Source organism: Trachurus japonicus, chromosome 10 (assembly GCF_045865225.1).
Source record: "Trachurus japonicus isolate A0001 chromosome 10, Traja_1.0".
Classification (NCBI taxonomy): Eukaryota; Metazoa; Chordata; class Actinopteri; order Carangiformes; family Carangidae; genus Trachurus; species Trachurus japonicus.
The window spans coordinates 23,493,118-23,506,288 of record NC_140916.1 but is presented as its reverse complement, the minus strand read 5'-3'; the positions used below and the strand labels follow the sequence as shown (position 1 = coordinate 23,506,288).

Below are 13,171 nucleotides of genomic sequence, written 5' to 3'. Positions count from 1 at the left end.
GTACTGTCTCATGGCCAGCACACACATAGTATGCAATCACATATCCTCCGCAATCATTTGAAACATTATTGCTGTCAGAGGTCATGTTCATGTTTTTCACTTTGTGTCACCCAAGGGATGTCAATATTGACAAAACGAGAAAAGAAAGACATTGTTGTATAGCTCTGTGTGTAACCATATTGCTCTTATATTACTCCACCAAGGTCAAACACCCAAATCCCATTTTGGCAAGCCACACTGAAATGTGTGCACTCATGGCAATGTATGACTATCCAGACAGAAGAGAGATCCAAATTACATATGTATGATGCCATATATAAAATAGCTTGTGTTGAGGACCATCCCTGACACCACTGATATAATATACCTTTAGTGAGAGCATTATGCAACTATCAGTCAGGGCTGCAATCAAAGATTTTCCATTGGCTTGCCCTGAATGACTTAATGACTGAGAATGAATGGTAATCTCATGAGGTATTAGGTTAGGGACAGAGGGCTTATCCACACTCACTACTGCCATACATGCCCAGACAGTCTCAGTGAGGCTCAGAGAGTACTGTTGTTGACAAATGACATGACACCTTTTGTTCCTCCAGTTTTATATCATACATGTGTCAACACAAGCAACAGCAAGCTCAATAAGAATTTAAAACTTAAAAATATAATTGGATGGAATGAAAATTAACATTACTGCATCACAATAAATCTAAAAGGGAAAAACGTGACAGTAAACATGTGAGAGCACCTTACCAATGTTATGCAAGTGTTGCTACCTAACATGCAGTGCACGGGAATTTTGCATGTGAGCTGTCAAAGTCGGGTGGTCTATGTTAACCCCTGACCTGTTGTACCCCAGCCACAGCCTCACATACACACATACTGTATGTATGCACATAGACATAAAAGTATACATCAACAATACTGTCAATGATAGAAAAAACTCATAACTAGTAATAAAGTGTACAATGTGTGGGGTGTACTTCAAGCTTGGTATTTCCCCTTTCTTTCCCACCAGCGTGTCCAATCAAACAGCTAAAGCTTTGGCTATCTGGCCCTGATAGTATAGGTCTATATATAGAGGGGCCCTGTGACTGAGCTGGCTCTAAGTGTCAAATTCCAGGCGCACTCATCCGTCCTGGCCGGATCAGCACCTGCTGCTAACTATAAACCCACCCACCCTGAGCGCTGCACCCCAGCCCAGCTCACACTGGAAAGCCAATGCCCAAGCAAACCCCAGTCTGGACAAGAAAAAGGATCCAGGTTAGATTCAGTAAGTGCTTTCCCTGAGGCCAGCTGAGGAGGGAGGGGCCGAAATAGAGATGGGAGCATTAGGGGATGTAATGTGTCCAGGCGAGATGCCCCTCTTTGCTTTTCCTATTCAAGTCTGATACAGAGCAATGCCTTTGACATTCTGAAGTGGTGCAGCCAGTGTAGCACTGCCAGACTGAGCTGTGAGGAGCCGCTCAGTCCTGGACTCCGCATATGCACCGAGGTCTTGTAAACTTGGGAGTGTGCTGTGGATTTTGAGAGGCAGTTCACTGGATGAGGGGCAGATATTGCAACACAGAGGAACTCGATGCCATTGGGAAAGTCTCATCATTGGCCAAAGGTACAGTACCAATCATTCTGTCTCTCTGTACTTAAGCAGTGAGCAGCCTTTCTCTCTCTAGTCAATTCTACACCAAGATAATAAGGAAAGCGTAAAGGGTATGTAATGGGCAGAACTAATGCCAATAATGTCACTTTCCAATATATATAAGATGAATAAATCTCAGACCTGGTAACGTAATATAAGTTGCACTTCATTCAGTAAATGCCTTGATGACATCTTACAGGAAATACACAAAATTGATGTATGTGACTTAAGTTTTTGTCAACTAAAGTTACGAAACGTTTGTCAACTTTTCATATTCACTTGTGTTAATGTCAGCTTGCAGGCATAGGGACAGAGTTATATTTATGATCTGAACCCCTTTTGGGAGTTGTAGGTATTTTCAGAATATTGATGGTTTAAAGGATAGAGTTACCCTTTGCAAGCTTACAAAAAATAACAATACACACTTAAGCCTCTGTATTTGTGACTTATACACTTTTGCCTGTCAGTGATATTTGTCAAATGTTACTGGTGGTAAAAATGAATGAGACATACATCCTCCAGGTGACCATATCTTATTTCCAGTCCAGGAACAGAGCCCAGAGCAGACTACAGGAAGGGACTGGACTGGCCACAGTGAGCATTTGGAGCTTGTGGACTAGCAATGGACAGCTGGACTCTCCAGGGGGACAGCTACTCCTTCCTGCGCAGTGCGCCCCGCACCTTTTCCCTGTGCCATCGTGACGGCACTCCCAACCACGTTGAAATCTTTGACATCATCAACATCCCTAGTCAGCGTAGTGCCATTTCTGAGACCACTTGCCTGTGTGACATTTTTGGAGACGACTGTGAGCTGCCCTCTCATTCAAGCAGCCCTGCTGTTGGGGCTTTTGTCCCTTCCCAGAGGGAAGCAGAAGGGATATCTGCCGCATCACCCCCAGTGGATGATTTGAACGACTCAGGCTCTTACCACACTGCACCGGGCTCCAGTGAGGGGGAAGAGGGCTTTGAGGATTCAAGAGAAAGGCTTTACAGCCCTCTGTCACAGAGCGAGACAGAGAGCGAGGGACTGAGCCCTGGGCATCCAGACATTTTTGGGGGTAGTAGCCCAAATTTAGAACCAAAAACCAAATCACCAGTACCTCAGCTTAGTACAGCTAGCCCATCAGGTGACATCCTCAACGCTGGTGAGAGACTCCCCTCTCCTGGACATAATAGCTCCCATACCATCAGTTCAGAGGGAAGAGCATCATCCCTGTCTTCTTCCTCAGTCGAAAGGAGAAGTTCACCATCATCATCTAATCTAAGTCAAGAGCATTCAGAGAGTGAACCAGGGAAAATCACTCCTAAAGACGGACTTAACAGCCCCTCACAGCAGTCACTGACTCCAAGTCCCTCCTCTCAGCCTAGGAGCTGTGTCAGCTCACCCTGCTCTGAATCACTCACCCAGCCTTCACCTGAGTTCAGAGTAGCACAAAACTCACCTGAGCCAAGGAGCAGCTACAACAACCAACAGTGTAGTCCCTCACCCAAAGATTTCTCTCTAGATTTTCCAGAATCAGCCTTTGGATTTAGAGCATCTTCCTCATCTCCTCTACCGTCATCCAGCAGTACAGAGTTATCATCCCAATCAAGAGAAACGTTGGCCTCACCTGGGCTGAAGAGTAGGCCCTACTCTCCTGATACTCAAACATCATCTCCTTTTCCTGAACTAAGAGGAAGAGTCTCCCTGCCTGATCTTTTCAGCAGAGGCTCCACACCTGATATAGAAGAGCCTCCTTGCTCTCCTGAGCTGCTTTCAAATCCGTCTGCTACAGGAAGAGACACCACGGCTACTCCTGAGAACCAAAAGGCAAGGTTATCAGTTGAACCAGGCAGCACTGCTTCAACACCTGTCCCAAGATACACACCTCCTTCACCTGTCATTTCAATATCAACATCTCCTGAGCTTGTGTCAGGTAGCGTCTCACCTGAATTGGGACGGACAGCTCCCTCACCTCGCTTGCTCAGTGCTGCCTCTCCGGCTAGGACAAGAATAAGAACACCCTCTCCTGGCTCCTCGCCAACAATAAGATACACTTCAACACCCTCTGAAATCAGCACACAGGTGCCTTCACCTGTGGTAAGTTATAATTTATCTCCATCACCTGAAGTTAGAAGCAACTGCTCTTCAGTAGAGTACAGACACACTGCTCCATCACCTGAAATCAGGATTACGTCATCCTCACCTGAGCTTCACTTGGACTCTTCTTCAGCAAGAGGCTTCACTTCATCCCCTCATATCACAGGGATTTCATACACTGTTGTCCAGCCGGAGGACAGGCACAGCCCCCCGTTTCCTGAGCTCTGTCGTCCCTCCACCTCTGAGCCAGATAGGACACTTGTGTCCCCTGAAGCAAGGAGCCCTATCCAAAGTAGAAACAGTAGGCAGAGAAGTGTAGCAGAGTCCACTGGTACACCACAAGACTCACCCCATACATCTGGCTTCACAAGCCCCGTTCTGCAGCCTGATATAATTCTGGTGCATCAAGCTAAGTACGAAACATCTTCACCTCAACCAAAGCATCACACACCCTCACCTGAGCCAAGGTACCAAACTCCATCATCTGACAAACATCAAAGTCCCTCACCTCAGCGCCTCAGGAGTAGAGATCCGTCACCTCTCTCCCCTTCTCCTGTGCAGATTTCACCTGTCACCCTGTCCACAGAGCACCACCCTCAGTATACACAGCCTATCCCTCCTTTAAGAAATACACCTGAAGTTGAGGGAAATTCCTCTTCTGCTGATATTGCAGAAATTCAGTGCCCCAACATTTTGGTAAAAGACAGCGTGTCACCTTCTTTAGATAAGCGAGACAAATCCGTTATTACTCAAATCAAAAGCAGTTCACCAGTGATTACAGATTGTTTACCTGTATTCACTTCCCCATCAGAGGAAAAGATAGAGAGTTTACATAAACAACAAAGCGCAAAGGGAGAGGCAGCAGTGGAGGAAGGAAACATTCAGCAAAACTCAAGGCCAGCCTCCTTTTCTGAGGAAAAACAAAAAAGCGACGTTAGTTCTTTTCACGAAGAAGACACTTATATTAATCCCATTGAAAACACGTCTCTTACCCCCAATCTTCCAGCCCGTAAAAACAGCAGTTCAACCATTTCACCTGTTCACAGGGCTACACCTGACTCACCTCTGCAGAGACTGGAAAACCCACAGCCCCAGCTTGCTACCTATTCCCTAACTTCTGAAAGCAGCAGCTTATTAAAATCAATTTGCACACCTGAGCCCTTAAGAAGAAACCTGCCACCCAAAGTTAGACGTGAAAACAGAGAGAGGTTGACTGAGGACATGGCCCACCACGTAAACAGAAGGCGGACTCCCTCTCCACCACTTACCAGGTTTACACCTGTCCATATCATTGCCCCTGAGAAACCATACAGACAGTGGCAGAACAGAAGCCGTAGCCCTTCTCAGGTTGTAGCATCCTCATCAAGTGGTAATTTAAAAAAAGCAGTGACAAATAGGGAAAGCCCCAATGTTGCCCCTGTTGACAATAATAGCCAGGCCCACTGGGTCAGACTAGGAGGACAACTGGAGATGGAGAGGGAAATGCAGCTGGAGGAGGAGAGAGAGGTAGGCAGGGATAGGGAGGTGGAGAGAGAGAGAATGAGGGAGGAGCGGGTTCCAGAAAAAGGGGAGGGGTGGCAGGGGGACGCCAGTTACAGAGGGGAACAGGTTGAGCTGTCATTCAATGCCAGGAATAGAAAAGGGCCTGCAAGTCGCAGCGCAGCTCCCACAAGCAGAGAGACTCGTCGGGGACTGCCAACAGTGCATTCCTATTCAGAGAGTTTGCTTTCTACCAGGCAGCTACAGCAACAACAGAGTCTTCTGAGACGTGTTTCCCACCAAGACACCAGGGGTGGTGGTCCAAGCAGGCGACTTCAACCTCCTGCACACCATAACAAGAACAGTGCTCCTGGACGCGTGGCAACGAGCAGGCCCTGTCGGAGTTCCAGCTCCAGCATGGGAAGCGAGCTTGATGAGGCAGATAATGAGGTGAAGTGGTTTACAGACTTGGCTTTTCGCAGTCTGTCAAGCCCAGAGGTAGATTATCTTGACATGTACAACTCCAGCCACCGCTCATCCACCAACATTTCTCAACCATCGACCCAGGAGAGCCCTGCCGGGGTCAATCCTGCCTGGCCGGCCTATGCCGACTTCAGGGGCTCTGCTCCGAAACTGGACAGTGATGAGCTCCCCTTCCAGCAATCATCTGCATACTACTCAGATGGCCTGGATCCATCAAGGCGCTACGAGATGGGCAGCTTTGAATGTGTAGATGTGGCTGTGGAAAGAGAGGACCCCAGGAGGGTTAGAAGAGGAGTGCCCAAGAGACAGATCCAGCTTAAGAGAAAGAATAACGCTGATGGGAAGCAGGATGAGAGTAGTGAAAATAGTAGTCCTGGGATACCAGCGATGATGGAAAGTCCATCTCCAAAGAGTCACTCCAGAGAGACATTTGTGAGACAGCACAGCACACCAGCAGCAACGCTAGACTGCTACCCCTCTGAGCGTAGCCCTGAACCTAATCAAAATAATGAAAGAAAGGGCAAACTCCAGAAATCTGCCTCGCTGGATGAAACATGCTCTAAAACCAAGATGGCCACTTGTCTCATCAAGAGCGTGTTATCCAAGAAGATGCAAAGTGTTGATAAACAAACTGATGAGCAGGAAGATGAAGTGAGCCCTGCTTTTGAGGAAAATAGCCCTCCAACAGTCAGTTCAGTGGACCTACTAAAAGTGTCCCCAAAACCTGACACAAATAGTCTGAGTTCCAGTGTCCCATCAGACTGTGGTCTTTCATCTGAGGGTTTTCTGGTGAGAGGTGAAACAAGCACGAAGGAGGAAGTCAAACCACCAAAAAGCTTTGGACCGAGATCTGGTAAGAGGCCAAGTTCGTCCAGCAGCAGCAGAAGTGTAAGTTTTTCACAGACTGACAGTGAAGAGGCTGATTCTCAGAGCAGGAATACAACCTCATTGAAGTCTGAAATGAGATCAGAATTTAAAGTGGCGTTTGATAGTAAACAGTCTACACCTTTTGTACAACGAGCAGATGACATTAAAACATGGGACGAAAGGGATGGTGGTGACTCAGCAAATTCCACTGCCAGGAACACAGGAGCTCATACTGCCACCAGAGCCAGTAACACGCAGGCCAGGATGACAAACAGAGACCAGGAATGTGAAAGCACAGAGAACCATAAACAACTGCCACAGAGTGACAAGGGCACTTGCAAGTCAAAAACACAGGAGATTACTCTCAAAGCCGTGGAGAAAAAGAAAGCCTCTCTAAATGTCTGTCTGACACCTGAAGCAGAAAACAAGCCTGAGGCCTCCTCACCAGAAATGTCTTTCCAATACAAGGATGACAGAGTGGAGACCAGTGTGGATGAGAAAACAGAAGAAGATGAAGGAAATGGCAATAACAAAGTTAAGGCCCCCCTTCACAAAGTTAGAGATGTGAGGCGGCTTGTGAAAAACACATATAATCTGTCTTTCAAGGCAACTAGTGCTGTAATATCATCAGGTGTGAATGAGGAGAGGAAGGAAATTTTTAATGAAGAAAGGAGGAATGAAGTAAAAGAGGAAAGGAAAGAGATCATAGCAGGGGAGGAGCAGAAAGTGAGGCAAGAAATGAGAATGGAGGAGAAGAGGGAGGAAAGGGAAGAGGAGCACAGGGTGGAGAAAAAAGTAGAACAGAAAGATGAGGTAAACGATTCAAAACTTTCGACCTTATCTCCACCTCCTCAAAGCAAAGCAAAGCCTCTGTCTCGTTCGCAGCCAATGCAAATAGAATACAAGGCTGTTTGCTGGAAAGAGGACAAAAATAAAATGTCATGCAGCAAGAAAGATTCAGAAAACCCAGGTGATAAACCCCAGGCTTCTCCAGAACTTGTCACTGACCTAAGCAGAGAGTCACAAAAATCCTCGGCTGTAAACACACAGAGTTACACAACAGGAAATACAGACATTTCCAAGCCAGGTCAACATGATCTAAAAAAGGCAGCAGAAAAACAAGAGGTTGTGACAGAGATGCAGAAAAATCCAGACACAGAGGAAGAAGCTGTGGTGGTTAGAACAGACAGAAAACCTCCAATGCTTGGAAGCCTTCCCAGATTGCCTAGTAAGGAAAGGGAGGTGTCCACTGCTGTAGTGTTGATAAGGGATGGATCCACTAAAGCCAAGACATCTGCATCTCCAGCCCAGGAAGAAATTCCCACCCCAGGCCAGGTCCCAGCTGTTTCAGTTTCACCTGGGCCCACTGCCTCTGGCAATACCACTGGCAGCAGTGGCCACTCAGTTTCCATGTTATTAAAGGAAAAAGGCTACCAAGCAGACATAGGAGCAGTGGTTGGTGACGGCCAGAATGCAGCTGCAGGGAAAGGGGCTCCCTGTAAGCATGTGAACTGCCTGGAGATCCCCCTTCAGACCGCAATGCTTTCAGAGGCTGAGCGAATCGAGTCTCACAGGGAGAGGACATTCTCCTCATCGTCCATCACATCTGGCCCCTCAGCAGTGTCTGAAAACACAGACACCATTACAAAGACCGCAGAGGATGACGATGAAGTTTGCGTTAAGCCTACAATAAAAGACACTTTGTTTTTTGCAAAACAAAAAAGCGCTTCACCACTAAGGAATACACAGGAGCAAACACCAACTCCAACCAAACAGAAGGATCAGGGAGATTTTGAAGCGGTGAAAAGAATAGATCCAACTTTTCCCCCGAGGTCCCCCGCAGTAAGGAGATTCAGGCCTCAGCCAATTGAGGTTAAGTCACTGTCTAAAGACACACAGAAACAAGAGAGGCCTGAAAACTCCATTGGAAACAACAGACCTCAAACCATTGAAGTTAAATCTATAGCTAAAAATTCTCAAAAGCCAGTTGTGCCTCCCAAACCAAGTTGCAAGTTTAAACCTGCAGATTTAGGAACAGTGCCAAATGAAGCACCAAGACTGTCAGCAACTGTAAAACCACAAGGTGAAGAGAGGTCTCAAACAATTGTGGTGTCCTCACCAACCATCTATAGAAAGATCTCCAATGAGTCCACATCAACAGCAAACTATACAAGAAAATTAGCTGTGTCTGCAGTGTCAAGCCTCAAACCTCCACCCAGCAAAACAACTGCTACAACAATCTCCAATCTCTCAAATCCCTTTACAGCACCATCAGAGACGGAGGTATCTAATGACAGAGGACAGCAGCAACAACCAGCTGCCCCTCCACAGAGCTCCAGATTCACACAAAGACCTACAACCTTAGCTCCAACGTCAGCCACTTCTACAGGCTCAACCTCTGCTCCCGGTCCAGCTCCTGAGCCAGTAGCAAACCAGGTCACTGCAGCGCCCTCAGCTGGAGCCAGCGAGCCTTGCCAGCCAGCTGTTAGGGATCCAGACATCCAACCACAATATCCCAGGATGGCATACCCCCATGAACAAGCTATGCCGGTAACTTCAAACAACAAAAAACAACCCACTACTGTTCCCACATCACAAGTGCCAGGATACACACACCAGCCATGCCAGAGATCAGTGTCCAGTGAACGCCGCCAAAGGTCAGATGACCTGTGTTTTTATGCCTCTGATGACCCTCCAAGCTACGATGAAAGAGAGAGCTTCAGTCCCCTCTTGCTTCCAGATCTAACCCCCAGGAGGTCAAATCAGTATCAACCTTCTTCCCGCCCCCCGCCCTGCTCCTGCACAGCTGGCTGCCCTTCCCACCCTGGTCTCACACCTCCTCACCATCACCGCAGCCCCCATAACATCACCCCTCCTGCCCCTCCACACTCTCCAGGTCAGGCATTACCTTACCCAGTCGTTCAACCCCCTCTCCGTCCCCACCAGTGCAGGCCTGACCCTCAGCCATTGAACTACCGGCCCGCCTCCCCCAAATCAAGTCCTCTTGGTCAGCCACCAGCATTATACCAGTCTCTCCACCAGCCCCCTCCCTGCCCTCCCCACCCGTCACTCATGCAGGCCTGCCCTGCAGACCGACCATTGCAGCCACCTCAGCATATTGACTCTCGACGACCCCCTGTTCACAGATCCCCTCAGCAGCAGCCACCAGGCCTGGGCCCAGCTCCTTACAGCGATCCTGGCCACAGCCACTCTCCTGGCCTTCCTCCTTTGGACCCCCAGTACTTGTGTGGCCCTCAAAGCCTGGGGCCCTCCTATGGTTCTGAATATGGGGGTGACAGCTCCAGTTTGTACTCAGAGAGTAACTATGGACAGACACCTCGCAGAGTGCTCCTAGATCCTGAGACTGGGAAGTACTTCTATATCGAGGTACCTGTACAGCCACTGAGGAAAATGTTGTTTGACCCAGAGACAGGCCAATATGTGGAGGTGCTGATCCCACAGCAAGCAATGTCACATTCAGGCCTATATCCTCCTTCAGCAGCCCCTTATCCTTCTCTCCACAACCCCAACATGTACGCTGCAGCGCCACAGTACATGCCCTATGCAGCACCACCTCCCCCAGCTCACCCCCACGCTCAGCCCCAGCCACCCCGCTATCCTGAGGCCTCTTCTGCAGCAACAATGCACCCAAGTGGGCCTGGAGTCAGCTATAGGAATCACTCTGGCCAGGGTTCCAAGCCAGAGCCCCAGAACAATCCACCATTGGACCAGAGCTACCTGGAGAGCATGTATTATGTCCCTACAGGGATGAACGCAAGCCCAAATCCCACCCCACCAGACTATTACCACAAACATCCCCCCAACCTGCCCCCATCAGGGGGGAAAAGGTCCTGAAATAGAGGATAGAGGCCGCCTTCCTGGAGCCTGTTGGGTTTTAAATACATGGTGTATAAAGGGGGTGTCTAATGTTAGCCTGTACTGTTATTTGAGTTTTCACACTGCAACTGAAGACAGCAATTCTTTGGTTGTTGTTTATTTGCTGCTGCTTGTTCTGTGCTAGTCTGCTTTAATAGAAAGAGATGTAATTCTTGATTTAATTTTGACAACATAAGAGAGCCTTTTCCATGAGGTGTTTGCCTAATTTGAAAATGATCTATTAAAACTTTTGTCATTTTTGATACAGTGTTATAAAATCACACTAACTTCACCTGCATAAATGCACAGGTATTATAAATCAATAGGTTTACTAATTTACTGATGTTTGTACTTTAATGACAAATATCTCCAAAAAAACTTGAAAATACTGTTTTAAAAGAACCTCATATTTATTTTATTATTGTTTATTCTCTAATATTGGATGAGTGAGTTTGTGCACATGATGTCTGCAACAACAATGCCAATAAAATGTACCACATATCACACTCCTCTTTTTTGTGCCTTAATCTACTTTTCTATATATCCTCTCTATAAATCAACATGGTACCATCTATTTACTGGTTAGATTATATATACAGTGTTAAATACTGGCACTATGGCCATGTAAGTTTCCAGCTACTTGCAAGACCAATTAAATGTTATTACGGTGTTCTGTTTACTCACTGGTTAAACCAGTAACTCAGATTATGTCTCTGATGCATTCAATCCTATGCAGTGTTTTCAGGAAAAGATGTCAATTTTACCACAAAATCAGTGCTTTTCATAATGCTATAAAAAGTTCTTAAGAGATCCTGTCAGAACACAAAATACAATTCAGGCAATGGGTATAATGACTAATTTTGACTGACTTGACTGATCAAGTGTCACATAGAGCATTTACCCAGACACTTTCCTTTCCACGTTTCCTCCTCCCATCTTGGTATAGACATTGATGTCAATGTCACCAAATTAATTAATAAGGCATGGGATGTGGGTTATGTTAATACAAGTAGCCTATTGGTTGTCAATTAAATATGCTGACAGATTTATTGTAAGAAAAGATACAGAGACTTTGTTGATAAAGTGTGTAAGAATGATTGATTGATTAATATCAGATGTTTTAACAATTATGTGATATTGGCCAATTTGAAACCTCTCTCTGTCTTTAGAGGGCGCTGTAACTACTAACAATGTGCAACAGCTATTAAATCCTATTCTATGATCAAGGGTTTGGGAGTCCTTGTGTCACATGGCATGTTACTGAAGCCAAATATTACAGTATCACATTTCTTTTGTAATGCAACACAAATATTCAAAGTAAAGAGATGCCCCCAATATGCACAGGCTATTGTTAAGCAGTATTAGTACATTGCAGCACTGTGACCACTGGAGGGTGCCACAGACCACAACAGCAGGGTAAATAGTCCCATCCTAAAGGCATCTGCTAACCTTTCCGTGACAAGACCCGGTGAAACACAATATGGTGATTTTCTAATCAGAACCTGGCCCTGTAAACTGAAACCAGAGCCTAATTTGTTAGTCCAGAGGGACAAAATTGGCCTCCTCTCTCTTTGATGTGGATAGCAGTAAAATTAATGAGAGGTCTGACCAGTTGCTATGAGGGGCCGTTATGTGTATGTGTATGTGTGCGTGCGTCTGGGTGTGCTTGTGAATGTATGTGTGTGTGCACTACAATGAACAAAACAACGTTTCATCTGTGAGAGGCAACTCTTAGCTTCGCAGGAATTCAGAGCGTGTTCATTCACATCTGGAGGGGATATCACCGCAGCACCTGGCAAGAAAAGTACATATGCCTGTATTACTAGTGCAGTGTTAAACAAACTTCTACTTCCACAAGTCTTTGTCATCACTATTGTCTACTGAGCCAGAAGTGATGCCGGGATGTCCTCATTTCACTCAGGAAACAGACTGGCTTAATCACTGTAATGTAATGTTGTTAAGGAGGGAGGAAACGGTGTCACCAGTGTAATTAAGTAATTAAGTCAGGTGACAAGAAATGAGTCCACCAGGTTTTATCAGCAAAATAACCATATAACCATTGCTCAGCAACGACATGTAACAACCAAACACTAGTGATATCACACAGGTTCAGATGACCCAATGTTTATGTTCACACAAAATAAACTTGAACACAAATGACTTCCTCTTTTCAGGTGGTGACTGTAATGCATTAACTACTAACTTTAGTGCCATCCTCCTTAATTGTTGGATAACAATTCAAGACCCACCTTAGTCATACATAGTAGCCTAATCTGTATAAACCTCCTGCCACGCCTACTATAGATTGTTTCCAGACAAACACACACACACACACACTTCCACACACCTTGGATGTGGTCCAAGACACAGCCTGGCTGATTAACTGTTTTATGGTCGGTAGACGATCAAGAAACCCACTTCTTCAGCCTCCATTTTCAGAGAGCATGCGTGTCTTCAAGACAGTGATAACAGCTTGCCGGTGCTATAACAAGTGCTTTTGATTGATTTTTTTTATTTATTTTTTTTAGATTTAATAAGTCAGCTTCAATCTAATAAATCATTAATCAACATTTTCCAGACACAGCCTTTCCATGGTGGGTGACTACAGTGAATTCCAATCGTACATACAAAACAGACATAATGACATCATTAGGAGGGCTCAGGGCTCTTTCCAGTGCGTCTGTTATTGTTATGGTTCTGTGATCACTTTTCTAACCCACAACGTGACCACACACAAACACACACACACA

At 46.1% G+C, this 13,171-nt stretch overlaps 1 protein-coding gene across 1 annotated transcript; it reads left to right on the top strand.

Moving 5' to 3' along the window:
* Positions 1-1,197: 1,197 nt before the first annotated feature.
* On the top strand, positions 1,198-10,922 carry LOC146980066 (uncharacterized). The gene is made up of 2 exons (XM_085790168.1): positions 1,198-1,609; positions 2,180-10,922. The coding sequence occupies exon 2, from the start codon at positions 2,259-2,261 to the stop codon at positions 10,398-10,400; it is 8,142 nt and encodes a 2,713-aa protein (XP_085646294.1). The 5' UTR covers positions 1,198-1,609; positions 2,180-2,258; the 3' UTR covers positions 10,401-10,922.
* Positions 10,923-13,171: the final 2,249 nt, after the last annotated feature.

Coding starts and splice junctions, on each gene's coding strand:
- LOC146980066 (XM_085790168.1), top strand. CDS start 2,259: ATGGACAGCTGGACTCTCCAGGGGGACAGCTACTCCTTCCTGCGCAGT.